The sequence below is a fragment of the Brachyhypopomus gauderio genome, chromosome 11 (assembly GCF_052324685.1).
Source record: "Brachyhypopomus gauderio isolate BG-103 chromosome 11, BGAUD_0.2, whole genome shotgun sequence".
NCBI lineage: Eukaryota > Metazoa > Chordata > Actinopteri > Gymnotiformes > Hypopomidae > Brachyhypopomus > Brachyhypopomus gauderio.
The window spans coordinates 6,167,917-6,193,427 of NC_135221.1; the positions used below are offsets into that span (position 1 = coordinate 6,167,917).

Genomic DNA, 25,511 nt, shown 5'->3' on the forward strand with positions numbered 1-25,511 from the left:
GTTAATTTCTTTGCACACAATAAACCTTCTATTGCGTAATTTAGTCTGGGATTTCATGTGTGAGAAGCCAACACGGTGAGGGAAAGTGGGTTTATGTGGAAAAGCAAAAAAGTCAAGTGTACCGTGAGCAAAGACTTTCAAATCGAGGTGCAACCGTTCGTAGGCTCGCGTGCGACAATAGCGCACTCTGCTGGGCACAAGCGAGGAAACAGGTTGAAGGTTGAAAGACAGACTCGCATCAAAGACTTTCGGTTCACACCTCAAATCCAAAACCTGCCCCAGGACTTCAGCTGGCCGGACACCAGATTCCTAGTTAAAGGGAGCGACAGAAATCTGTAGGATATGCACTCCAGACCATGAATAACACACGTGATTGTAATATGCAGCACTTTGTAATTGAGGTACAGACTGGAAAATTTCTAGTCATTTTAACTTTAAAACTGTCCTTTGCCAAGTATTAATATATTTTTACAGCAATGTGAGAAATGTTATAAAAGCACACCGATTTTAAAATGGTTTTATAATACACATTGCTCTATAGATATGAGCAATAAAAATACCAAAAATATATATATATATATATTTTTTTCCAAAGACAGTATGAATTTTATTTAAACACACCAAAACAGGCCAGTGTCCAATGTAATATCACATTAACAAATAAAATGCTAAAAGAAATGTGAAGGGGGAAATTAAATTAATACATGCAAACAAAATTTAACTTTGACTGAATTAAACTGATAAAGTTCTAAAATTTAATCAAAACAATTTAAAATGAATGCACAACCAAAGCCCACAGCAGCTATGAAGGATGCCATGGTAAATATTTTATTAGTGGATAAATATTTACCTTGACAGTTGGATTCTGTAGCATAATACACCCACACACACCCCCACACATTGGACTGACCGATGACCCCAAATCCCCACACCAACAGTGACTGTACATTATAAAACAAAAGGCCTCTCACTCTTGTGGTCTTGGTAGAGCAGAAAAAGCACAATAGTCCATAACCACAATGTGCCCTTAAACACCACATCCCAACTACCGTTTACCCCCTATAAGCTTAAGATCTCGTCATACTAGATTGTCTTGTTAGTTTAATCCACATCTCTATCCCAGACATCCGGCTACGACGTAATCGTTTAAACGGTCATTCCCTACCCCACAATGTCCGCCAACAAGCGTTAACGTCGCCGATCTCTCCGTCCTGGTCTCAGCGGAGAGCGGCGACGGGCTGCTGGTTCTCTTTCAGCTCGTGTTTGAAGGCCTTGCTGGGGTCAAACCTGCGGGGTGGGTGACGGGAGCGAAGCTGCTCTAACTCCCTCTGCTGTTTCCCCATCTGGGTCCTGAGCTTGGACACCTCCTGCGGAAACACACGCGCACGGTGAGGAATCACGGCGGGCGACCACGTGTCCCCACGCGCGTGTCCCGAAACGCCGTTCTGACCTGCTTGAGTCCCAGGTTCTCCTCCTTCAGCTTGATCATGTGCTTGATCTTCTGCCGCTGGTTCTGGTGGCCCAGCAGGTTGGCGTAGGCGCTGGCCAGCTTGCTCAGCTCCGCCTGCGTGGCCCCCTTCTCGTTCATCAGGGCGTCCCGCTCGGCCGCGAAGCCGTCCAGCTGCTCCTGTGGGAACACAAGGGGGGGGGACCGTCAGTGAGCGGCGGCACACAGGGGTCAGAGGGCACGGTCTCGATGACGGGAGGTGAGCTGACCTGGAAGGGTTTGACTTTAGCGTACAGATCTTTGTACAAGCGTCTCCAGTGCTGGGTCTCTGCATCGGACGCACTGTTGACAAGAAGAAACATCACGAACTGAAACAACCTCGGCAGAAATAGTGCAACAGAAAATGGGGTTTTTGAACTGAAATGCCTTCATTCAGTAGGATAAATGACCCTTCACTGACTTCACAGCCCTTTGCTTAAAAACTATAACAGCAACGACTTAGTTTGTCACACCAATGGGGTGTGTTGAGTGGTTGTGCCTGGACTGTCTGGGCAAACGTGAATCTGTCTTCTCTCCCACGGCACCAAAGGTTTTTAGAGCACAAAGACCCCTGTTAAATAGCAGAGCACACGTCACCTTGAGCACAGCAGTCAGTGACCTCAAAGAATCCTTGAAACCCCGATTCTCTGAAAATCTTCTACGAATGGTTCAATTCTACAGAGATGCTTCAGAGCTCCAATTATACACTACAAATTGGTTTGGCACAAAATACACTTTTTTTTTTTATCTCAACACAAAAGATTGCAAAGCATGTAGCATGTCCCTTGGCAACAAAACTCATCTTATGAAACAGCTCAACTGAGCAATAAATAAGACCAACACAGGAACAGCACGAGTTGAACCTCATATAGGAGAAGACAGGAGGGGATAATCGAGTTTTACATTCTGTGTTCGAAACGTTGACTTGGGAGGAGGAGGAGGAGGAGCAGTGTGGGGGGGTCGACCCGGACGAGATCTCGTCCTCCTGCACAGAGTCCACCGGATCCCTGCAGCACCTTCAAACTCATCTTAATTCTATAAAGCTTTTGGGCGAAACCCCCCAATCATATTTCAGCTTGCGGACCTGATTAAATCTGGAGAGTACGCTAACTTAATTGAGTGGAATGTGGACTCAACTCCTCCGGATGAGACCCAGAGGGCGTGACGTGTGCCCGCCTCCCACCTCCACACCTCCTCTCAGCTCCACCCTCCACTCCCCTCACCCCCACCCCCCTCACCTCCACTCCTCCCCTCCCCTCCTCCCCCTCACCTCCACTCCCCTCACCTCCACTCCCCTCCCCTCCTCCCCCACTCCTCCCCCACCTCCCCCTCACCTCCCCCCTCCCCTCCCCTCCACTCCTCCCCCACTCCCCTCCACCTCCCCCTCACCTCCACCCTCCACTCCCCTCACCTCCACCCTCCACTCCCCTCCACCTCCACCCTCCACTCCCCTCCACCCTCCACTCCCCTCCACCTCCACCCTCCACTCCCCTCCACCTCCACCCTCCACTCCCCTCCACCCTCCACTCCCCTCACCCCCCCCCCCTCCACCCTCCCCTCCCCTCACCTCCACTCCCCTCACCTCCACTCCCCTCCACCTCCACCCTCCACTCCCCTCACCTCCACTCCCCTCACCTCCACTCCCCTCCACCCTCCACTCCCCTCACCTCCACCCTCCACTCCCCTCACCTCCACTCCCCTCCACTCCCCTCACCTCCACCCTCCACTCCCCTCACCTCCACTCCCCTCACCTCCACTCCCCTCACCTCCACTCCCCTCACCTCCCCTCCCCTCCACTCCTCCCCCACTCCCCTCCACCTCCCCCTCACCTCCACCCTCCACTCCCCTCACCTCCACCCTCCACTCCCCTCCACCTCCACCCTCCACTCCCCTCCACCCTCCACTCCCCTCCACCTCCACCCTCCACTCCCCTCCACCCTCCACTCCCCTCACCCCCCCCCCCTCCACCCTCCCCTCCCCTCACCTCCACTCCCCTCACCTCCACTCCCCTCACCTCCACCCTCCCCTCCCCTCCCCTCCACCTCCACCCCCTCACCTCCAGCCTCCCCTCCCCCCCCCTCCACCCTCCCCTCCACTCCTTCCCCACCTCCACCCCCCTCCACTCCTCCCCCACTCCCCTCACCTCCACCCCCACCCCCCTCACCTCCACTCCCCCCCACCCTCACCTCCACCCTCCACCCCCCTCACCCCCACTCCCCTCACCCCCACTCCCCTCACCCCCACCCCCCTCACCTCCGCTCCACCTCCGCCAGTCGCAGGCTGAAGTCGTGCCGCTCCTGCTCCGCCCCTTTCAGGAGGAGCTCCTTCTCCTGCTGCCACTCAGCCGCGAGCCTCCTCCCCTCCTCCACCTCCCTCCGGAGGGTCTCCAGCGCCTCCCTGCCCTCGCCAGACTCCCTCCTCCTCTGCTGGGCCTGCTCCAGCGCCCGGCGCGCCTCCTCCCGCTCCAGCTCCACCTCCTCTCGCACGCGGCTCTGCTGGGCGGCGTGGGCCTCCGTGGCCCTCCGGACCTCCTCCTCGCTCTGGGCCAGCCTGGTCTGGGCCTCCAGCAACATCCTGTAACGCAAACTTACCGCTTAAAGTGTGTGTGTGTGTGTGTGTGTAGGTACCGGTGGGCGTGTCTCAAGTCTGACCTGGCGTACTCCTCGCGCTCCTTATCCCGAGCCTGCTGCTGGAGGCGGAGCTTCTCCTGCTCCTCCCTCAGCTGGTGGGCGAGCCGCCCCGCCTCCTCCCGCAGCTCCCGCTGCCGGGACTCCGCCTGCTCCCTCAGCTCGCTCAGAGCCCGCCTCCCGCTGAGAGGAAGGGAGGGGTTAATCAAGGGGGCGTGTTCCAATTCAGCTGAGCGGATTGGCCGGTTCGCGGGAGTCGCTTACCTCTCCAGCTGGGTTGCCAGGTCTCCAATCTTCCTCAGCGAGCTGCTGTACTCCTCCTGGATCTTCTGCACAGCTTCCTCATGTACCCCTTCCATAGTCTTCCTCTCAACGTCCCGCCTTAAGAGCAGGAAGACATTAAGGTCACTGCTGGAAAGCCCAAACCCCCCCCCATCAAAGGCCCGAGCCCCCACCTCTCCAGCTCACTGTGGTTGCTGGTCACCACCTTCTCCAGTGTAATCTTCTCCTCACTCAGGTGCTGTATGGCCTCCTGGTGGAGTCGTTCCTGTTCCTCTAGGCGGGACAGCTCGTCCAGAACCTCCTCCAGCTCCGCCTCCAGCTGCTCTCTCTCCGCCTCTGTGTCGGACCGCACGCGGGCCAGCGTGTCGGTCAGGGTGGTGACGCGGGACTGAGGACAGGAGATCAGAGGTCCGCTCACGTCTGGTTGTTTTACACGGCGATCAAAGAGTTTTACACGGCGCGATCAAACTCCTGACCCTCCTGCCAGCTTTATGAGCAGGTTCACGGCTGATCTGATTTACACCGTGCAGCCTGAATCACCAAAATATGAGTAATGAGGTTATCAGAGTATATTAAATGAGACTGGCATTTGGATTCAAAAATAAATCATATACATGTGTCATATCTTGAGCCAGCAAGACATACCGTGCCATATCTTCTGAATGGACATATTGTTAATTTCATAATGATGCATTTTTTAAATTACGCATTAGAATGATGTAAAGTTGGAGACGTCCATGTTTGCGATGTGCTAACGCTAATGAAATGCAGTACAGCTACATTTAAGGGCTAATCTGGATAAAGGGAAGGCGTGAGCGAGGAGGAGTGTTACCTTCTCCTCCTCCAACTGCTCGGCTAGAGTAGCGTGCCTCTCCTTCAGCTGCTCGTGGGCCTCCTTCTCCGTCCTCCTGCTCTCCTCCAGGGAGCTGAGATCAGCCAGCAACTCCTGCTCCCTCCTCAGGGCTTCCTCCTGCGCTTTTGCTGCTCACACAAACACACACACACACACACACACACACACACACACACACACACACACACACACACACACACACACACACACTTAACGACGGGCGAGGATGGCCCAGCTGCTGGGAGCCCAGAGGCCCGGCTGTGATGTGTCCTAGGTGTGCACCACTCTTACCTTTCTCGCTCTCCAGAGCCAGGCAGCGTTCACCCATGTGAGCCACACGCTGGTCCAGTTCCTCCTCAGTCCTCCTCAGCACCTCCCTGACGCGGGCCAGCTCCTGCTCCTGGACCCGGGCGCTGGCGTGGGCCTCCTGGAGCTCCCGGGCTCCCCGCCTCTCCGCCTCCTCCATCCGGGTCAGCGCCGCGCGGGAGGCCTCCGCCTCACGCCTCCGCTCCTCCAGCTCCTCCTGCCGCCGGACCAGGGCGGCCCGGCACTCCTCCACCTCCTCACGCAGCCGGACCAGCTCCCGCTCCTTATCCGCCAGGGCGGCCCGGCAGTCACGCAGCTCGGCCACGTGCCGCTCCAGGTTCTGCTCCGCCTCGCTGCGGACAAGATGGTGCCGGTCTCTGCTTGTTGGGTTGAAGGCTCTCCACCCAATCAGAAAAAGACTTAAGCGCAAAGGGAAACGAATCTTACCCAAGTTTCTCCTGAGAATCAGAGACGCGACGCTCCATTATAGACTTGTCCTGCAACTTCCCCTTCAGGTCCTTAGAAAGAAGGAGAGTCCCTCAGATTAATCTGGACACATGGCATTAGACGGCCGTGTTGACGGCCCTGTGCTGTGAGCCAAACCCACACCTGAATCTCTTCGTTCGCAGCATCGAGGTAGTTCTGAAGAGCTTTGATCTCCTCCCTCAGCTCCTGTACCACAGCTGAAAACAGAACCCAGAAAATGGTGGAAAACAAGTGATGGGAAGAACAAGGAAGCGGCAGTAAGAACGCAGGAGAGGTCTGGCACAAACATGCCCGGACGCGTCCTACCGTGAAGCCTGTCCATCTCTTCCTCAAGCTCCTCGTTTTGAGCTTTGGTCTCTTTACGAAGGTCCTCTGCAGAACAGTAATCAGTGCTAGACATAAGCACCGTTTACACAACTGAATCACTGAGACCTACATGTGTTATGGCAGTCTCTATTTAGCTTAAAGAGCACCATGAGCGATCGCCAACACAGCATTACTCTTGTTACAACAGATAACCAAACTGTTCTATGTGAACCATAACAGTCATTTTCAAAGTTGTGCACTTCGAAGTCCAATATCACGATCTCAACTGTCCCTTTAGCTACACAGAAGCCGTAGGTAGGTCCCATCTACCATAGATGTCTGAGAACCACATCCTGATCTGTATAGTTCTACAAAACACTTACCAAAAAAGGGAGATAAAAAACCCCCCCCACAAAAGTCGATGCTCACCAAGATCTTTGTTCCTTTCCTGGAGGGCACCAAGATTTGCTTTAGAGGCCTCAAGGTCCGTCTCCAGCACCTTCAGCTTGCCTTCCATACTGATCTGGAGGAAGCCCAGTTCCTGCACAAAAGCCAAACGTTCTCCAGAGTATTCACCAGGTTGGCAGCTACACACAATTACTGCTGCACTCCTGCAGATCGCAAAAGTTTCCCTCGTCCGTCAAATCACAAAGTGAACCCACCTTGTCTTTAGCATCTAGCTTATTCCTGGCCTCCATCAGCTCCATAGAGAGAGAGTTGATTCTCTTCTTTGTGGTGTCTGCAGAAACCTGCGTTTATTTCAGATTAAATAATAAAAAATAAAAAAAACAGATTAAAACGAGAGGCTCAATCAGACTGAATTACAGCGCACCTGTTTAATGGAGGCAGCTGACCTTGGACTTGAGGAACTCGTTGGTTTTCTTCAGCTCAGACAGCTGCCGTTCCAGAGACGCCGCGTTGGCGGCGAGCCCGGTCTTCTCCCTCACGGCGGCCACCAGTTTAGCCTCGAGCTTCTGAAGCTCCTCCTCCAGTGCTACAAGCCTGCGGTCCTGTTCCCCTCGTTGTTGAACCAGCATCCGGATCTGCAAAGAGACGAGCTTTAGAGCAATAACTGTACATGTCTGATCAAACACTGAAGCGTTTTGGCATTCTCATAATTCTACTTATGACAGAAACGCGCGTATGTACCTCTTTCTCCAGCAGTTTGTGCTGCTTCATCTCTACACTCAAACTGTGTTTCTCCTTCTTCGAACTTGAACACTGTGTGAGAAAATGTGTGTGTGTGACGGGGCGACGACAAAGCATGTATACACACCTTAACACCAAACACTCAGCACACATATGGAGCTCACCAAACCATCCACCGACATAGTCCTTCGCACTGGAGACACCATCATGTCTTTAGACGGGGGTGGAGGCGGTGGTGGTAACGTTGTAGCTAAACCAGGGGGGAGATGTTTGGAGAAGATGATCGGGGGGGGGGAGATGTTTGGAGAAGATGATCGGGGGGGGGAGATGTTTGGAGAAGATGATCGGGGGGGGGAGATGTTTGGAGAAGATGATCGGGGGGGAGATGTTTGGAGAAGATGATCGGGGGGGGAGATGTTTGGAGAAGATGATCGGGGGGGGAGATGTTTGGAGAAGATGATCGGGGGGGGAGATGTTTGGAGAAGATGATCGGGGGGGGAGATGTTTGGAGAAGATGATCGGGGGGGAGATGTTTGGAGAAGATGATCGGGGGGGGAGATGTTTGGAGAAGATGATCGGGGGGGGAGATGTTTGGAGAAGATGATCGGGGGGGGGAGATGTTTGGAGAAGATGATCGGGGGGGAGATGTTTGGAGAAGATGATCGGGGGGGAGATGTTTGGAGAAGATGATCGGGGGGGAGATGTTTGGAGAAGAAGATCAGGGGGGAGATGTTTGGAGAAGAAGATCAGGGGGGAGATGTTTGGAATGTTTGGAGAAGATGATCGGGGAGGAGATGTTTGGAGAAGATGATCAGGTATCAACACAACCACCCACATGTATGAAGAAGTCAAACTAAATTGTGTTTCTCTCACATTTCGCTGCGCTCTTAAATCTCTCCGCCTTGTGAAACGATGCAGGTCCCTTCACCTCGACGGACTTCACGTCGTAGGTGCCCGGTGGTGGAGCACAGCCTGCCCGACAACGACGAAAACCACCATTTACAATCATCTCGTCAGGAAAATGTTCAAAACTTGTCAAACCTCTGTCGCGCGTGCATGAAAACACGGCGCGTGACGTCCTGCGCTGTTAGCAACATAGCTAACGGAGTTATCTAGCTGTTAAAACCGTCCAAAAAAACGGTCATCATACTCACCAACGTGCTCGTTGAATCTCTTCAGGGGAGCTCTTGGAAACGACATGTCTCCTCACTGTCGGCCCCGTACACAAATATAACTTTAAGAAGTGTTTTTAAATGTTGAGACGTACAGACGGACGACACTCAACGGCGCTAGTGAGACCCGCCGGAGTTTGAAACTTAGACCGCGCCCAATCACAACAGAGTGAATCCGCCAGCCAATGAGGCTTCGACGAGACCGGCCTGATCCAATCAGAAACGGCGTGCGTCACGCTGCGTGTGTCGCACGTCGTCAGATCGGCTTTCTGAACGATGTTGAGTGTCACGTTATGTTCAGGTTGTTTACAAGTTTTCGGCATCGAAATAATTCTTCATAATGGGTGTTTTTTTATTGGTTTATAAAGTGCGCATAATGAAACAGATAGCTCTATTTTTGGAAATGAAATGAAAATTATACTGCTGTACTGTTCAAGTCTAGATGTTTTACCAGATGAACATTGATTGGTCATACCAATAATCTGAAACATAAATAAATAACGAAATAAATATGGCATATAATAAAATAGAAGTTATATGTCACAGTCATATGCAAAATGATCTATGTAAATTAAAAGGGAAACCTACCAAACTTAGATTTGACTATATTGTCATAAGCAAGCTGACAAAATACAATGACAATCTAATCAGAAGCACAAATTGCAAGATACGTTGTGCAAAAGGCAATACGTTAGACAGTAAAGTGTGAATGATGTGCAAATTTTAATAGACACCAGAGACCGAATAAAGTCCAAAAAACAAGCCTAAAACCAATGAGGTAGGGTGACAGTAAAGTGCAATGATACGCAAATGGAAAATGAGATCAGAGACCTGGATTAATGTAGCCCGACATAAAACAAAACCCTGGCCAGAGACCCAGTGTAATACAAGGACAAATCAATGACTAAACTAGGGCAAAGATCCTATAACATAAATAAAATAAAATCCATTTATTAGTACACAAAGGCAATGAATGCTGACGCCAAATGGCCGAAAGGGGGCGCGTATGCACCAACTACCTATCCTCTTGCTCATTTACGCGCTCGCGAATGGACTTTATCGCTTACCGTAGATACGGAAGACGTCACCACAATACGGAAATGAGTTTTCAATACACAAAACCCCCGGCGGCTGCTGTCATGTGTAACTGCTTTGACAATTGAATAACATTTACGCATAAAAAGCTTTTCTAAACGAAAGGTTCATATATATATTGTGCATTCTTTAAAACCAAAGTGTAAAGCGGAGTGGTAGCCTGAGCTTTAGCTAGCAAGCTAACTGTGCCTGCTGTACAGGTGAGGATCAGCCAGGTGAGGACAGACTACAGCCAGGTGAGGACAGACTACAGCCAGGTGAGGATCAGCCAAGAGAGGACAGACTACAGCCAGGTGAGGACAGACTACAGCCAGGTGAGGACAAACTACAGCCAGGTGAGGACAGACTACAGCCAGGTGAGGACAGACTACAGCCAGGTGAGGACAGACTACAGCCAGGTGAGCCAAGCAGACACTGGTGAGCTCCATTAAAGCCTTTCACACTGTTTGCTTCAAAAGTCAATGGCAAACTGGCTGAATTCTGATAAAGACATGGCCGGTTAGCTATTCAGGAGCCCATAAAGCGGTTAAACGTTGCTGTTCCTCTGTTAGAACTTGGACAGGAGTTCTGCAGCTCCAGTAGATCCAGCTCGGATCTTCTACATGAGAAGATCTTCTACATCAGGCGCTGGTTTGCGTGGCTGTCCACCATGAGACTGAGGGCGTCCGTGTTCGCCTCGAGTTGTCTCATCATCGAGTTACTCGGCATTGCTCTTTTTCTGAGGGGATTCTTCCCAGTTCCAGTCAAGTCATCTTTATCTTCAAAAAGCAAACTTTCAGATCTGCCGGCCGAACCGCTGGCGGGTAAGGAAGATTCATCGCCTTGGTCTCAGTCTTCATCAACAGTGGTCTTCATTTAAAGGATTGGTTTGTCTATTTATGCCATATAAAGGATTTTTTTTGTCCAGATTTGTGTCAGGATCAAACGTGAAATCCTGCTCATAAAGCTCATCTTAATCTCTGAAGTTCATCTCATCATTCTCTCGTGAGTCTTGACTTGCATTTTCGTTTGCAGGAAGTGGACCAAACTCGACCAAGGCCCCCCCTCTTTTCTTCAAGCGAGTGGTAATCATGTTGGTTGATGCTTTAAGAGAGGACTTTGTTTTCGGCCCCAACGGGAAGAGGTTTATGCCCTACACAAGACAAATAGTAGAGCAAGGCTCCTCACACAGCTTCATAGCCAAAGCCAGGGCCCCTACTGTCACTATGCCAAGAATTAAGGTGAGTCAGAGCCTGGTGTCTAATTCACACGCAGTCATTTATGTTCATGGTCTCTAACCAAACCAGGTATTATCTGTCTGCCCAAGCAATTCTCAATATAACTTGGCCTGCTCATAGCAGGGCTGATATTGTTTGAAATAGCTACTGAATCAGGGTGGGTTTCTGTGATTTACAAGAGAGACCTTTCTTGACTTTCTCCTGTAATTCTCTGAGATGATTAAAGTACTCGTTAAGGTGGTCATAGGTGAGCATACAGCTAGTAATGCAGAGGTATTTGATATTGTATGTGATGACAGAAATGCCATCATGGGTAACTGTAGCTCATTACCAGTCTTGCCCACATTATCCAGTCCTGATTTTTATACTATTGACTGTTTTGTTTGGTTCAGGGCATTATGGAAACCACGGACGTTCACTCAACCCATCACACAATTAACAAAATAATACAGTGTGAGAATACTGAGAAAAATGGTCAGTGCAGGGGTCCTCCACTAGTGGGAAACCCAAGATAATGAGGGAAATACACTGGCTGTATATGTACCTGACTATCTGCCGTCGTCCAGCAGAGGGCAGTAGAGCTCTGTTACTTTGAGATTGTCCAATTTCAGCCGTCTCCCCCATCCCCTCACTGCAGTGCTTTCTCATTTACCTGGCATGATGCGACCGACTAACCCGAATCACTGTCTCCGGGTCAGTCATTAAGTGGTGCTGTGTTTGCCAGGGGCTGGCGGAACTGAAGGAGCAACGGAAACCTCGAAAGAACAGAGCTGTAGGAAGACGAGCTTCCAGACCGAGATGACTGCTTTAGGAGTCATCTAGTTTGTAGCAAGGGATTTAACTGACCCCGCGCTGATATTCTCACAGGGATCTCTGTGATTCACTAAGATCTGCTTTAAGCATACTGATTTTGTTCCTCGTTTACTGTTTTGTAACTGAGGTCTTTATGAAAGCAGTAAAAAGCTAACCCAGGCATGTCCGGACAGACATTCAGTTCAGTTTTTGCCTGCCTTGCTTTTCATAGTGGAGGTTGCACACTTAAGTTTTAGCAAAAAGCTTGTACTTTTTGGGGGATTTTTTGTGTTATTATTATTCTTTTGTCAGACATGGAATTTAGTCTAAATCTGGAGGCGTGGCCTATCTGGTCAGCAGCTGGCCTGTCGTGGCTCTGCTTTATTCTTGCGTATCTTATTATTGGTCTCTACCTGTGCCTCTTCGTGCCCTACAAAAGAACATCCTTAGAGAGCCCTCTCCACAGATCTTAGAAAGTCTCGGGGCTCCTCAGCTGTTGCGAGAACACACACCAGCAGACCTCCAGATCGTCCTCCCTTCCATCGTGACCTGTCATTTTGTCTTGTGGTGGATCCCATCATGGGCTGTTTGCAAACGTGTATGCTTCACGAAGCTCCCAGCACCCTCTAGCTCATTTTCAGATGAGGATATTGGGTGGGGAAGTGCGCGTTAGATCAGCCTTCGTAAGCCCTCTAACGTGTGCAATACCAACACCGCTTTTCCTCCACGTCTGAAAGGGAGCGTTTTACAGCCCATCCAATATCGGGATGTCACAGCAGTTTCCCACCACCTGTTGCTGTGTTGGAGTCTAGCCCCTGCTCTCTCCCTCTCTCCCTCTCTCCCTCTCTCCCTCTCTCCTCTCTCTCTCTCTCCCTCTCTCCCTCTCTCCCTCTCTCCCTCTCTCCCTCTCTCTCTCTCTCTCTCTCTCTCTCTCTCTCTCTCTCTCTCTCTCTCTCTCTCCCTCTCTCTCTCTCTCTCTCTCCCTCTCTCTCTACCGTGTACTGGGGTCGGGTTACTGAGGCACTCCAGAAGTCGGTGGGGATAAAGTGAAGGCGGATCCCGCAGCACAAACGCAGGCCTGGCCCACCTCTGCCGCCGCCCTTATCGGGGAAATACGATTGGCTGCCAGGGTATCGTGGACAGACCCTTGAGGCGGAATGGCGTGCTCCATACTTTTAGACTAATGGATAGACACTGCTGGACCTTCATCAGCACTTTGTCTACATGCGTGGGGTCTAAGCTAGAAGCCTAAAAGGTTGCCCTCCACGGGCTCTCGTCCGAGACAAATTAGGCTGCTTTCAACTTTTATGATCCAATCAATATCTCGTAAAAGTTTACAAGAACAGGCAGTGATCCTTCTACAGTGTCCCAGCTCCAAGTTATCCAGCTGGACAGGCAAGCCAGCTGGGCGTGGGTGATTTAAAACGGGAGATCTCCGCTGTAACTCCAGCTGATGTGTTTTTGCCTAGTAGGGAGTAAAAGTATGGATTTTGAAGCTGTGAGATTGGAGCACACGCCAGCTCTGCGCAGATGAAACACTGTGCGGGATTTGCTGGGGTGTGGAGTGTGTGGCGTTTGGAGCGAGTCTTTTATTTTTTCCTGAAGTTTGTCTTTGCAGACTTTGTTCTTAAACATGTTCTTATTCCTCCAAATCCTTTGAAATCCCTGGTTCAGTAGAATTCCGACCAGCGAAATAACAAAATAAGGTAAAAAGTGAACTTTCAGCAGAGATGTAAACAACTAAGGACTGTCCATCATTAGACTGGAGACCCCAGAAAGACCTGCTGCTGTTGGTGGGCCTTTCTGTCTGGTTCTCCGTAGGAAAGGAAGACCAACACTAAATAATTTAGATGTGAAACGTGGGTAGGATTGGCGGCCATATTGGTAACGGGTGAGACGGGCGGGTCGATCGTTCAAGCACCGCTGCTCTCTTCCCTGCGGAGTTCAGAGGGATGACCTCGAGCGCCGTGCCGTCGTTAATACGCCGGCTCAAAACGCTCGCCTCCGCGCACCCGTCGTGATTCACGGCGGAGCGATCCGGCGGGCCATGATTGCTCGCCGAGAGCTGGTGGTCGAGGGCGTTTCGACACCGCCCGTCCTGACGGTGCTTTGTGTGGGTGGAGGCTCCTCCATGCCGTGCCATTGGTGTGGTGTAGACCCGGCACGTGGAGCCCTGGTTCTGATTCTGCCTTTAGACAGGACTTTCTGTTCCACAGTCCTCATTGTTTGGGCCAAGTGTATATATGTGTGTGTGTATGTGTGAGTGTGTGTGTGTGTGTGTTTTCTTAAGGAGCTCTGTGTGGTTGCTTAGCTTGTAATGATGAAATAGTTGGAAATGTATTGCTTACTAAAGAAGAGCCAGTCTGTTCCCCATACGAGCAGACAGCGTTACACTGCCGTATATTACCAGATATATATATTTCCTAAAGCATATACTTCCTGTCTTGCCTCCCACCACCCCTAGGAAAAGTCTGGGCCTTATTTAAACGTCTTGGTAAACCTGATCAGTGAGCAGGACCCGTTCCTTTCATATCAGATATTTCATCAAGGGTGCTACGTGTCGACGGGAGAAAGAGCAGTAAACAGACGAGGCTTCGATCTCACCCGCCCTGCCCGGTCAAGCGCTGGACGAATGCAGATTTCAGCATTTTTGCATTGATTCATCCCTTGAAGTCCTATTAAGGGAGGCAAGGCGCACACGGGGACCCCAGAGAGCACGCTGGTGGGGGAGGGGCTAGCAGGGCCCGGGCTAGCCCAATGGGAATGTCTCATTGGCTTAATCTATTTTTACCCACGAGTTATTACTTCAGCTGGGCCCTGACTAGACCTTTGACTGGGCCATCAACTGGACCTTTGACAGGACTTTGAATCAGGACCCTAGTGCACACCACGTAGCGTTTATTGTTCATAAAGCCACGGCGGAAGCTTCCAGGACACTGGCAACAAGAAGAAGACTTTGTGATAAGTGAACTCCGCTGAGTGAGGAGGGGCGTGGCAGGTGGGTGGAGGGGCGTGGCAGGTGGGTGGAGGAGGGCGTTTTGCATTTTCCTCTAATCGGTGCTGCTTCATTTCCTTAATATTTCTTGGATGTCTTTCATGATTGGTCTATTTCAGATGACAATCATGCATATCAATGCGACAGAGTCACTTTGTTTTGGGTCATTGTTGTAGTATTCAGGGTAATATTACAGACGTGCACTCATAGGGTTTTCTGGTACAGCGTAATTAATTAGTGGGTCCGTCACTGTGACTGGAGTTGTCTAGACCCTTTAGCACGAATACAACCATCATTCTCCCTCTACTAAGCAGCACATTTTAGAAGAACCTCAGACGAAAACAGTCTGTTTTTTTAGATGTGTGTATTTATTAGGAAGCAGATTGTTTCCTCTCCTACAAAACATTACTTTTATAGATTATAAAAAGGTAAAGCCATGAAAACACATGTTATCAAGTGAGAGGCCCTTAGCCTGCACATTAAAGTGGTCTTCTCCTTGTCTGTGGATTGTTTGGTGGAGGTCTTAATTATGTTAGTATATTATGTAATGTGTTGGTGTTTGTCCTATTACATCAATAATCATGCAAAATAAACAGTAAGGGCTGAAAAAAAGAAAACCACGGCGCCTGGAAACAGTTTATTATTCCTTTTTGCAGAGTTTATTATTCCTGTGCATAAACTTTTGACTCACATTTTAAGCCCCATCTTTCCGAAATCCGAGTCATTCTGGATTCTGGAAGTTTCCGTTTGGTGCTGTGAAGCTTTGGCTGGTGGCTGCAGTTGTTTGAATGGGAACACACGTGAGGCAGAGACAAACGTGTGAGGAGACCGCTTGACGAGGCGGTGTGTGGAGACCCTGTCCCCCCGTCCCCCCGTCCCTCCCCCTCGCCCCACGCGTCTCTCTGCACCACGTTAATTGCCTCAGAAGATGGTGTTAAGGGAGAATGCCCCGAGTCAGAATAAACACCGTGATTAGCCTGTGAATCGTGATCACAGGTTTGGTGTGTGTGTGTGTGTGCGTGCGTGCGTGCGTGAAGCACGTAATGAGCAGGAGCGATAACCAGTCCCCTTGTGCTTCTTCGACGTTTAATCACCTGGGAGGATGCGACAGGCCTCACCACACTGTTGTGTGAGTGACTCATTGAGTATACACTCACGCACTCATTAGCTGCGTGAGGAGCTAGCGGGCGTGTGCGGGCGTCCCGCTCTTCTGAGGGCGTGCAACCCTTTCCGCCTGAGCGTTCATTACATTCTGCACTCGAGTGCTCCAAGACCCGCACGCAGGCCTGTTGTTGTTTACTGTTTGCTGTTTATTTACTCTGTAGCCCCCGTTGTTTGTTGCCTCCTGAACCGTGTAGGCAGGAGCAGCCGGAGCTGCTCCAGGGTGAAGAGGGAAACGTGCGCTTGACGTGAGGGAGAACGCTGAGAGTGTAACGTGCAGTTGACGTGAGGGAGAACGCTGAGAGTGTAACGTGCGTTTGACGTGAGGGAGAACGCTGCAAGTGTAACGTGCGGTTGACGTGAGGGAGAACGGTGCAAGTGTAACGTGCGGTTGACGTGAGGGAGAACGCTGAGAGTGTAACGTGCGATTGACGTGAGGGAGAACGCTGCAAGTGTAACGTGCGGTTGACGTGAGGGAGAACGGTGCAAGTGTAACGTGCGGTTGACGTGAGGGAGAACGGTGAGAGTGTAACGTGCGATTGACGTGAGGGAGAACGCTGCGAGTGTAACGTGCGTTTGACGTGAGGGAGAACGCTGCGAGTGTAACGTGCGGTTGACGTGAGGGAGAACGGTGAGAGCGTAATGTGCGTTTGACGTGAGGGAGAACGCTGCGAGTGTAACGTGCGATTGACGTGAGGGAGAACGCTGAGAGCGTAATGTGCGTTTGACGTGAGGGAGAACGCTGCGAGTGTAACGCGCGGTTGACGTGAGGGAGAACGGTGCAAGTGTAACGTGCGGTTGACGTGAGGGAGAACGGTGAGAGTGTAACGTGCGATTGACGTGAGGGAGAACGCTGCGAGTGTAACGTGCGTTTGACGTGAGGGAGAACGGTGCGAGTGTAACGTGCGGTTGACGTGAGGGAGAACGGTGCAAGTGTAACGTGTGGTTGACGTGAGGGAGAACGGTGAGAGTGTAACGTGCGATTGACGTGAGGGAGAACGCTGCGAGTGTAACGTGCGGTTGACGTGAGGGAGAACGGTGCAAGTGTAACGTGTGGTTGACGTGAGGGAGAACGGTGAGAGTGTAACGTGCGTTTGACGTGAGGGAGAACGCTGCGAGTGTAACGTGCGGTTGACGTGAGGGAGAACGGTGAGAGTGTAACGTGCGATTGACGTGAGGGAGAACGCTGAGAGCGTAACGTGCGTTTGACGTAAGGGAGAACGCTGTTTTGCATTGTTGACCACTTCCATGACAGCTTTGTTGAATAACGCTCTGAGAACTCTGCCCATGGTCACTTCTCCCCACTGTGTGTGCATCTACAGGCCCTGACCACAGGCAGCATCCCGGGCTTCATCGACGTAGTGATGAACCTCAACTCTCCAGCCCTCGTCGAGGACAACCTCATCTGGCAGGCCAAGGAAGCCGGCAAGAGGATCGTCTTCTACGGCGACGACACGTGGGTGCGGCTCTTCCCCCGGCATTTCGCCGAGTACGACGGCACCACGTCCTTCTTCGTCTCCGATTACACTGAGGTGAGCTCGTAGGAGACGTGAGACGCGTTTCAGCACGGGAGACGATGGCGTAAAGCGGTCTTAACGCTAATTTCATGTTCGTTAAAGACTCGTTAAGACAAACTTCTGCTGATTTGCACCTTCATATAAGTAAAATCGAGTACCAGACAGTTGCGTTATGAGAGGACGAGAAACTCGGTGAATTATTGTAATTATCGAGTCCTGTTCTTGTGCCATCTCAGGTGGACAATAACGTGACGCGTCACTTGGACGGCGTCCTTCGGCGGGCCGACTGGGACGTGCTGATCCTGCACTACCTGGGACTGGACCACATTGGCCACATCAGCGGGCCTCACAGCTCCCTCATCGGGCCGAAGCTCCTGGAAATGGACGACATTGTGCAGAGAATCTCCACCTCTCTCAGTGCTTGGGTAATGCCAAAACCCGCCCCTGGCCCACAGCCCCCGCCCACAGCCCCGCCCCCTATCTGTGTTTTGTCGCGATCTCTCTTCAACTTGTGGCTTGGCCACTGTCCTTTTGAGCCCATGCTTTCTCAGAGCAAATCATCTTTGTTTTGATTGTGTGCTTGTGCGTGTGCTTGTGCTTGTGCGCGTGCGCGTGTGTGTGTGTGTGTGTGTGTGTGTGTGTGTGCGTGTGCATTTTTTTCCTTTTTAATGCAAAGTTTAATCTCTTTCATATCTGTTATGCTGTTGTGTCATATCCAAGAGTCTTCCAACTGAGACTGTATTGAGCTCTTTTTTTTTATCTATCAGTGGATTTGATTCTGTTCCGTGTATCACACCCACAGCCAGGGCGGCGCTATTGACCTGCGAGCTCCATCCCGCATGCACGTTTCCCTTTTGGTTGAGCTCCAGACGCTCTGAGCAGCAGTACTGCGTCTCCGTCAGACGTCGCCGTGTCCCCTCCCGTCTCCCGTCACCCCCCCGTAATCTCGCGCTTTGATGCGTTTATCTGAAGCGCTCGCCGCCACGCTTCCGCTCCTGTTTTATTTAATGGAATCACAACTGCTGTTCTGTTCTAATGCATTTTTAACCACGAGCCCGCTTTCATAGCCTTTCAAAGGCAGAGTCATTGGCGGGGATGCCTGCTTTTTGATGCTTAAAAAAAAATTCCCCCAGTAGCGTGTCTTCTTCCTCCTCTTCCTCCTCTTCGAGGGCGAGCTCCCGGGGAAGGGCATCGAGTCCCCGTCCTGGTCCGGGAACTGAAGCCTCAGCCCCCCTGTTGCGTGTTGCTGGGTTGTGAGCTGATCGCAGGCAGCCTGGAGTTCGCGGTATCCCTCTCTCACTCTTTCTCTCACGCTCACTCTCTCCATCTCTCCTTTTCCCCCATCCCTCCCAACGTTGCTCAGTAGATTTCGAGCGTATATGGATTCCTGTTACTAGGGAGAACCGTTAGACTGCTGTAGAAGATGTTGAAGCACGGATGTAGGCAGACACACATTATCCGAAGCCTTTTTTATCTCGCTGAAGTACAGGCCTTTTCAGCAGGATCAGACCTAATGGATCACACCAGAGACTTGGCGGTTCTGAACTGCTGCTTCTTAATAACCCGTATGAGTCCCTCCCTCTGGACCCCATTACAGTAAGAATAAAGCACGAAACCATCATGCACCAATCCTTTGTCACCATGGACTGTGTGTGTGTCTGGGTGTCTTTGCTGTTTGTCACAAGACTAAATATTTTACACACATTGCAAGTCAGACCTGCACATAGTCACATGGGTGTGCATGCCTGCTTGTGTATAGGTGTGTGTGTGTGTGTTTGTCCTTGGGAGAGGCATTAAACTGCGTTCAGCCTCAGGACGTGGGCCACAGTGGACCTTTTGGACAGCTGCCCCTACAAACATACTTCCCAGCCACGTCCCCATCCTGTACCCTGCTGAAACCATTAGAACTTACTGGGGACGATCCCAGCCGTGAGCTGGATTGACACCAGGCATGTGATGCGGATAAATGCCCTCGCCCTTCAGAGCCTGGGGCAGAGACAAGAGACACACGTCCCCGTAGCAGACATCATCCTCCTCGAATACCAGCCCGGCCACGACCAACACCTGTCGGACCGGCCCGAAACTAGAGGGAAATGTGGCCGTTCTCTGGCTCTCTCAGTCCTTCACTTCTTCCCTCTACGGTTGAGTGCAGCTCGAGTCTGCTGACACGCGTGGGGCTGCACACCCAGAGCTGCAGGGGCTCACGGGAATGTGTGCCAGTTCACGTCAGCAAATTAGCCAGAGCTGCTGTCACTCGGCTGGGTTTGTTTGTTTGTTTGTTTGTTTGTTTGTTTGTTTATCCTGTCCCTCCTGTCCCTCCGAACCAGTTTGGTGCCCCAGGGCTTGGCCGCTGTGCCCTATTTTAGGCTGGATCATATGACAGGGCTGTAGGGTAGGATCGATCGGCTGTGGGCGGGAGGTTTTTGCTTTTGTTTATTTTGTTGCAGCCCTCCCTCCATCTGCACACCTGCTTTGGTCGGGATCCTTCGGGCCACACCACATTCTCCCGGCACTGCAGACGGTTCCTGGTTGTTTTTGGTGGTTTTAGCGTGTTGTTTTTATGCGTATCAGCTCAAATGCAGCCGGCGTTGATGACTCTGCTCTTACGTTTGGTTTTGTGGCGTCACCTCCACCTTTGTCTAGTGTGCAGAGTATCTGTGCTGTAGTCTCATGAAGCCAAAGAAACATATAAAGGCAGATTATGAACCATTTAAAAAAATGTATTTCAAACAGAAGAGCTGCTTTTATAAGTAGAATTATTTTATTTATTAATGTTTTGCTCTTTCAAGTTGCAGGATTTCAAGTCTTTTTCAGAAAATACCTTCTAAATTGCCTTCTCTTCTTGTAGCTCAAACAACTTTGAAAATATCTTTCATTTTTAAAATGTGGAACATCCAAGTAAGCCTGGCCTTTGACCTGGCCTTTGACCTGGCCTTTGACCTGGCCTTTGACCTGGCCTTTGACCTGGCCTTTGACCTGGCCCTTGACCTGGCCTACTTGATGCAGCGAATGACATGCTGGAGCTTTTTTTTCCTCAGGATATTTGGTCTCTGTTTGAGACATTTGCTCTTCGGTCCTAAGAAGCGCTTTTCCACAGAGTTATAGAAAACGTCTTCGTCAACGTCATGAAACGTAGCTGGTGACGTAGCTGGTGACGTAGCTGGTGACGTCGCACTTGCAGCTCCGACCGACTCCATTTCCATCTGAGACGCTTAAATGCTTCTTCCATGTAGTGCTTGCAGCATTCTGCATGGTGTGCAGATTCAGACAAACAAACGGTGTTTAATCCAGATCCTCTCAAGCCCTGGCCCCTGTATGGACCCTGTGTCAAAAATGGTTTCCCGCCTCAGGAATCTAACATGCTGTACCATTAACAGCGCCGAGTGAAATATTTGTATTTCATCAATATTTTACCACGTTTGACCACAGCAGAACATACAGTCTGGGTCCTTCCTCGGGGCCTAAAGACTTGGCAGTATAAGTCAGCTCAACAAATGTATTTCATTCTCCTTTTTGTTCTCTATCTCTCCCTCTTTCACTCTCTCTCCCTCTCTCTCTCTCCCTCTCTCTAATTCGTTTTTGTTCCTATCGCTCCTATTTCTCTACTCCATATCTCTCCCTCACATTTTTGTCTCGTCTCCCCCTCTCATTCCTTTCCCTATCTCTCTCTCTCTCTCTTTCTCAGGTTTTCTCTTCCCCCTCTTCTCTCTTTCTCTTCCCCCTCTTCCTCCCCATATCATCACTTCAATCTGTGGTCCTCTAAATCTACTAAATCTAGTTAAGACCACAACACTGCAAGGCTTCCAAAGTCCCCCCCCACCCACCCCCCTCCTGGCTGAGAGGAAACTTCAGTGTGATACTGATCCTCACTGTGTGATCCACAGGCTTTTTTTTTGTCTTTTTAAACCTAACTTGTTCAAGGGAATAGTCAGTCTAGATCTGGCTCTTAGTCCTGTGGAGAGTTGTGCTGGGAGAGTCAGCACACGCAGCACGAGACGCCTGGCCTCTTTACGTCCTGGACAACGCATCTCCAGCAGACTGCGGTGGCCATTCCTACGGCCATAACCCCTTGCGTTTCTGCTAGTTTAACCTGCCGGGCATCAGCTCCACGCCTTGGGCTAATTGTTGAACAGTTGGGACATGTCGGAGTAGACGGGAAGGGGGTGGGTTCTGTACCATCACACCGCGGACGTTCACGTGCTCCTGGGTCCTGCCGTTCAGATGTTATTTGTCCTAAACACTGGAGTGTTCACAGTGGCGTGGTGGGATTTGCCGGGGTGGAACTGCAGCTAACCACTGGCTAATTCTTCTCCCCCTTTTCTTTACAAGTGTGACTCATTGAAGCGTATCTGCTGTGCTCTCCCTGCCCCTTGGGGGGGGGACAAACCCCAGCAGGTAGGAGCTCACGATCTTTCCAAAAGTCTCAGCAATACGATGAAGATGCTGTAAACCACAACCCTGTCCCGAAGAATATGGGTCTTTGTCCATGTGCTTGGTGGACAACCCTTTGTGGACAGTCTGACCTGTGTCTTCCACGTCTCCATCGCTGCCGCGGTGTGTGTGGGAGGGGCTCTGCGTGTGGAGTGGGCGTGGTTTGAGGCTTCTTCACAGATCCCCCCCGCCCGTGTTTGAGGTTCAGTGCCTGTTGCTGTCCCGTCTACGTCCTGTCTGCTTCAGGGTCTCCAGGTTTGTCAACAACACGCGTGTTGCTCATGTATATATTTATGCATGTATATGCTGTGTGTTTCTGCGGCGACAACAAGTCGGCCTTGGGCTCCTGTGCTATAAATCTGCCTGAAAGCTTTTGTGAGGCTGCTTCCTTCATCAGACCTGCTCTATTTTACATCCCCCCAACACACACACACACACACACACACACACACACACACACACACACACACACACACACACACAACCCTACGCCCGCTCGCCCAACTTCCACCCAGCGGTCATCCATCTCTGCTCCTAACAGCTCCTAATGGCCTCCCACCATGCGTTCCTCATGGCACGGGTCCGGCAGGACACCGGGGCGGACGCTTTAGCGGGCGATGGTGAACCTCGGCCGTCGCTCACGGCACACAGCCTGCACTAAAAGGGTTGACCTCTGCTAGGGATCACCTCCCCCGACGGCGCTGTCCAGTAAGGCGCGGAGCAGAGTCTGTTGGCCATCGCGTTATCACCGTCGGGCCGGGCCGAATGATGACCGGGTGACTCTGGGAGAGGGAGCTGTTGGCTGCGGTTCCGGTGTAGCAGGGACTCGGTTTGTGGACCTGTGCCGGACCGACATGGCGTTCGCAGATCACATGATGTTCGCAGATCACATGGTGTTAAGTAGACACTAGGGGGCGCTACGGCGTGGAGTGAGAAAGCCGTGGTGAGAGACGGCCTTACCGTTACTCAGACCCTCCATTTCTTTTTCCTCTCTCTCTCTCTCTCTCTCTCTCTCTCTCTCTCTCTCTCTCTCTCTCTCTCTCTCTCTCTCTCTCTCTCTCTCTCTCTCTCTCCCTCCTTCATATCTAGGTGGACCACTCTGACTCCCTCTCTCCCCCTCTGTCTCCTGCAGGAGTCCGAGGACGAGCTGCCCAGCCTACTGGTGCTGTGTGGTGACCACGGCATGTCCGAGACGGGCAGCCACGGCGGGTCGTCGGATCCGGAGATCAACACCCCCCTCATCCTCATCAGTCCCGCCTTCCCCAAGAACGGTGAGCCCCTCATAGCCCCGCCCCCGGCCAATCTGAGGGCGTGGCTGCTCCGCCCCCCAGTACCAGCATGTATTCCCGTTATGCAGCTGGAAATAACATACAAGAAACTCGTATGGCTAGACAACCCAACACTGGTTTTCCTGTCTACGAATTATTCATTTCACTACCTCTGGGCCTTCTGTAAGTTTCGCAAGTGCTGAACATGCACTAGTCTATGAAACCCAACAAGGAAACAGAGCAGTGTCTGCTGAAGCAAGCTGTATAGCTGAAGTAGCAGACGTCCTGTACATTACGGGACGTGGAACGGACCAGGACGCCCCGTCCCTGGCTGTTCAGGCTGGAGTGCTCGGGTCGTCCTGTGTTAAAGTGATTGTGTGGTGGCTTGCAGGCATGGAGTCTCTCCTGGTGCAGAATTTATTCACCAATCACCCGCCTGCTAATTTCAGGCATTAATTTCACACACACACACCCCCTTCATTTGCATCGAGTCTGGCATTACAAATGCACAGTAAAACACACACACACACACCATGCTCCTCGTTGTAGTCATGCATGCTCTAAGCTGACGCACGTAAGGTGTTACTAAATGGGTTCGTGTGATTAAACACACACACATCCAGTTAAACACTCACACACACGCAACACACAGTTTGCTCACGCCCTTCGAGTGTGAGCATCTGACATCTTGATGCGACGTGTGTGTGGTTCATTAGTGTTCCTCGCGCTCCCTGACGGGCGTGTGCACGAGTCTGGCTGCTTCGCCATCGGCCCGAAGGCGATAATTGTTGCTTTTCTTGCCCAATCTATTTCGGAGATGTCGCGCACGTTTGGCGTCCGTGCTCATTCAGAAAATGGCGCTCTCGTGCGCTAGACTTTTGTTTCGTTGTTTTTTTTTTTTACTTTCTGTTGTTTTCAATTTCAGGTGACCTGCTAAGATGCACAGAGATGCATTTATGTATGAAATATTCCAAGAGTAATTGAAAAATTGAAAGTTTAATGGCTTTGTCAGATTTGTTTTACCATCGGTTCCTCTTGACAGCTGCGATTTCAAATCTCATTTTTTTTTTATTTTAAAATCTCTTTATCTATTGCACTTGTCTTTATTATTTATGAGTGTTTATTACAGGAGAGAGGCATGAGGAATATCTTTCATCTCTCTTTTGTGTGTGATTGTGCATCGCTCATGCACTTGTCTCCACCATCCTGCAGGGGGCGCACTCCAGCCTGGCACGGCCGAGCAGGTGGACCTGGTGCCCACGCTGGCCCTGGTCCTGGCGCTGCCCGTCCCGCGCAACAGCGTGGGCCGCCTCCTCCCGGCCGTGGTGGCCGACGCCCCTCTCCGCGACCAGCTCCGCCTCCTCCACCTCAACGGCCACCAGCTGAGCGGCCTGCTCCGAGACAGCAGCCCCGCCTACCACAGAGGTGAGGTCACCCGCACGCCGCTGCCACGTGTCTAGCGCACCCCAACACCTCTCTACACCACACCTGTGTGGCTTTTGTTTTTTCTTCTTTTTCCTCTCCAACCAATCAAATACCTCGTGCTGTACTGAGCGCCAGCTGACACCATGCGGCATGTGAACTTGGTGCTAAACAGAAAGAAGGACATAAATAACACACATCTGCTGTGCTGTTTAACCACCCACGGCACGTCTGTCAGAAGCCCCTAAACACCAGAGCCCTGGTGATTTTAACTTTTTATTTTAGTAAGTAATGCTCTGCTACAGGATCGCCGTCAGCCATTACGCCCGGATAGCGATGTCTCTGGTGTGTTGCAGGTTAGTGTTCATGTCTTCGGTCATTAAGCAGGTCGCCGGATCCCAGATATTAGGTCAGTTGCTTAAAGTGTGTGGACGGATCCGGAGTGACTCCACTCCAGTCGGGGTGAAGATGCAAACGTTTGTCCTAGACTGAGGAGCAAGAGGGTGAAGGGGTCGCCAGGCAACTACTCCTCCTCCTCCTCCTCCCTGGCCGCGGGGGACGTTGGTGTTTAAATGGCTGCGTTTCGCGTCTTTTGATTCTTGTGCTGCTCGGTTGTAATAGCGAACCCTTCTCAGCCCCCGGGTGCTGGGGAGGCCACAGTGCCCCCGGGTGCTGGGGAGGCCACAGGGCCCCCGGGTGCTGGGCGCTGATCCATGGCTGTCACACTTATGTTGAGTCCAATTCGATTTCAACACTTCCGTTGTCTTTCTCCTCTTGAGGTTTCCCGGAACCTGGAGATAGTCAGGGCTGCGTGTGACGTCTCCGGGCGGAGAGACATGGGCCTGGGCTTTGGGGCACCGTAAATCCATACAAACTGGGAATTAACGCTCTTGAGCTCCAAATATTGTGTGTGTGTCTGTGTCTGTGTCTGTGTCTGTGTCTGTGT

At 51.3% G+C, this 25,511-nt stretch overlaps 2 protein-coding genes across 2 annotated transcripts in view; one reads left to right on the forward strand and one right to left on the reverse strand.

Annotated features, from left to right (window-relative positions):
- Positions 1-578: 578 nt before the first annotated feature.
- Positions 579-8,812, reverse strand: hmmr (hyaluronan-mediated motility receptor (RHAMM)). Its single transcript, XM_077021318.1, has 19 exons — positions 8,650-8,812; positions 8,369-8,467; positions 7,660-7,745; positions 7,496-7,567; positions 7,201-7,389; positions 7,009-7,095; positions 6,776-6,887; positions 6,347-6,412; positions 6,164-6,237; positions 6,002-6,072; positions 5,540-5,907; positions 5,228-5,376; positions 4,569-4,783; positions 4,378-4,494; positions 4,138-4,296; positions 3,740-4,060; positions 1,717-1,789; positions 1,451-1,627; positions 579-1,367 (listed from the first exon to the last, which is right to left on the reverse strand). The coding sequence occupies exons 1-19, from the start codon at positions 8,693-8,695 to the stop codon at positions 1,218-1,220; spliced, it is 2,631 nt and encodes an 876-aa protein (XP_076877433.1). The 5' UTR covers positions 8,696-8,812; the 3' UTR covers positions 579-1,217.
- A 956-nt stretch (positions 8,813-9,768) lies between these two features.
- Positions 9,769-25,511, forward strand: part of pigg (phosphatidylinositol glycan anchor biosynthesis class G (EMM blood group)) — a 38,878-nt gene continuing 23,135 nt past the window's right edge. The window contains 8 exon segments of the mRNA XM_077021319.1: positions 9,769-9,810; positions 9,963-10,160; positions 10,314-10,565; positions 10,777-10,982; positions 17,250-17,459; positions 17,681-17,869; positions 23,008-23,146; positions 24,356-24,568. Of these exon segments, the coding sequence (XP_076877434.1) occupies positions 9,807-9,810; positions 9,963-10,160; positions 10,314-10,565; positions 10,777-10,982; positions 17,250-17,459; positions 17,681-17,869; positions 23,008-23,146; positions 24,356-24,568 (1,411 nt within the window). The 5' untranslated portion in view covers positions 9,769-9,806.

Excerpts from the sequence above, each read along its gene's own strand:
- hmmr (XM_077021318.1), bottom strand. The coding sequence starts at position 8,695 with ATGTCGTTTCCAAGAGCTCCCCTGAAGAGATTCAACGAGCACGTTG. Across the intron at positions 7,096-7,200 it reads ACGAGTTCCTCAAGTCCAAG|GTTTCTGCAGACACCACAAA; the intron begins GTCAGCTGCCTC and ends AAATAAACGCAG. Across the intron at positions 4,297-4,377 it reads CTGGCAACCCAGCTGGAGAG|CGGGAGGCGGGCTCTGAGCG; the intron begins GTAAGCGACTCC and ends CCTTCCTCTCAG.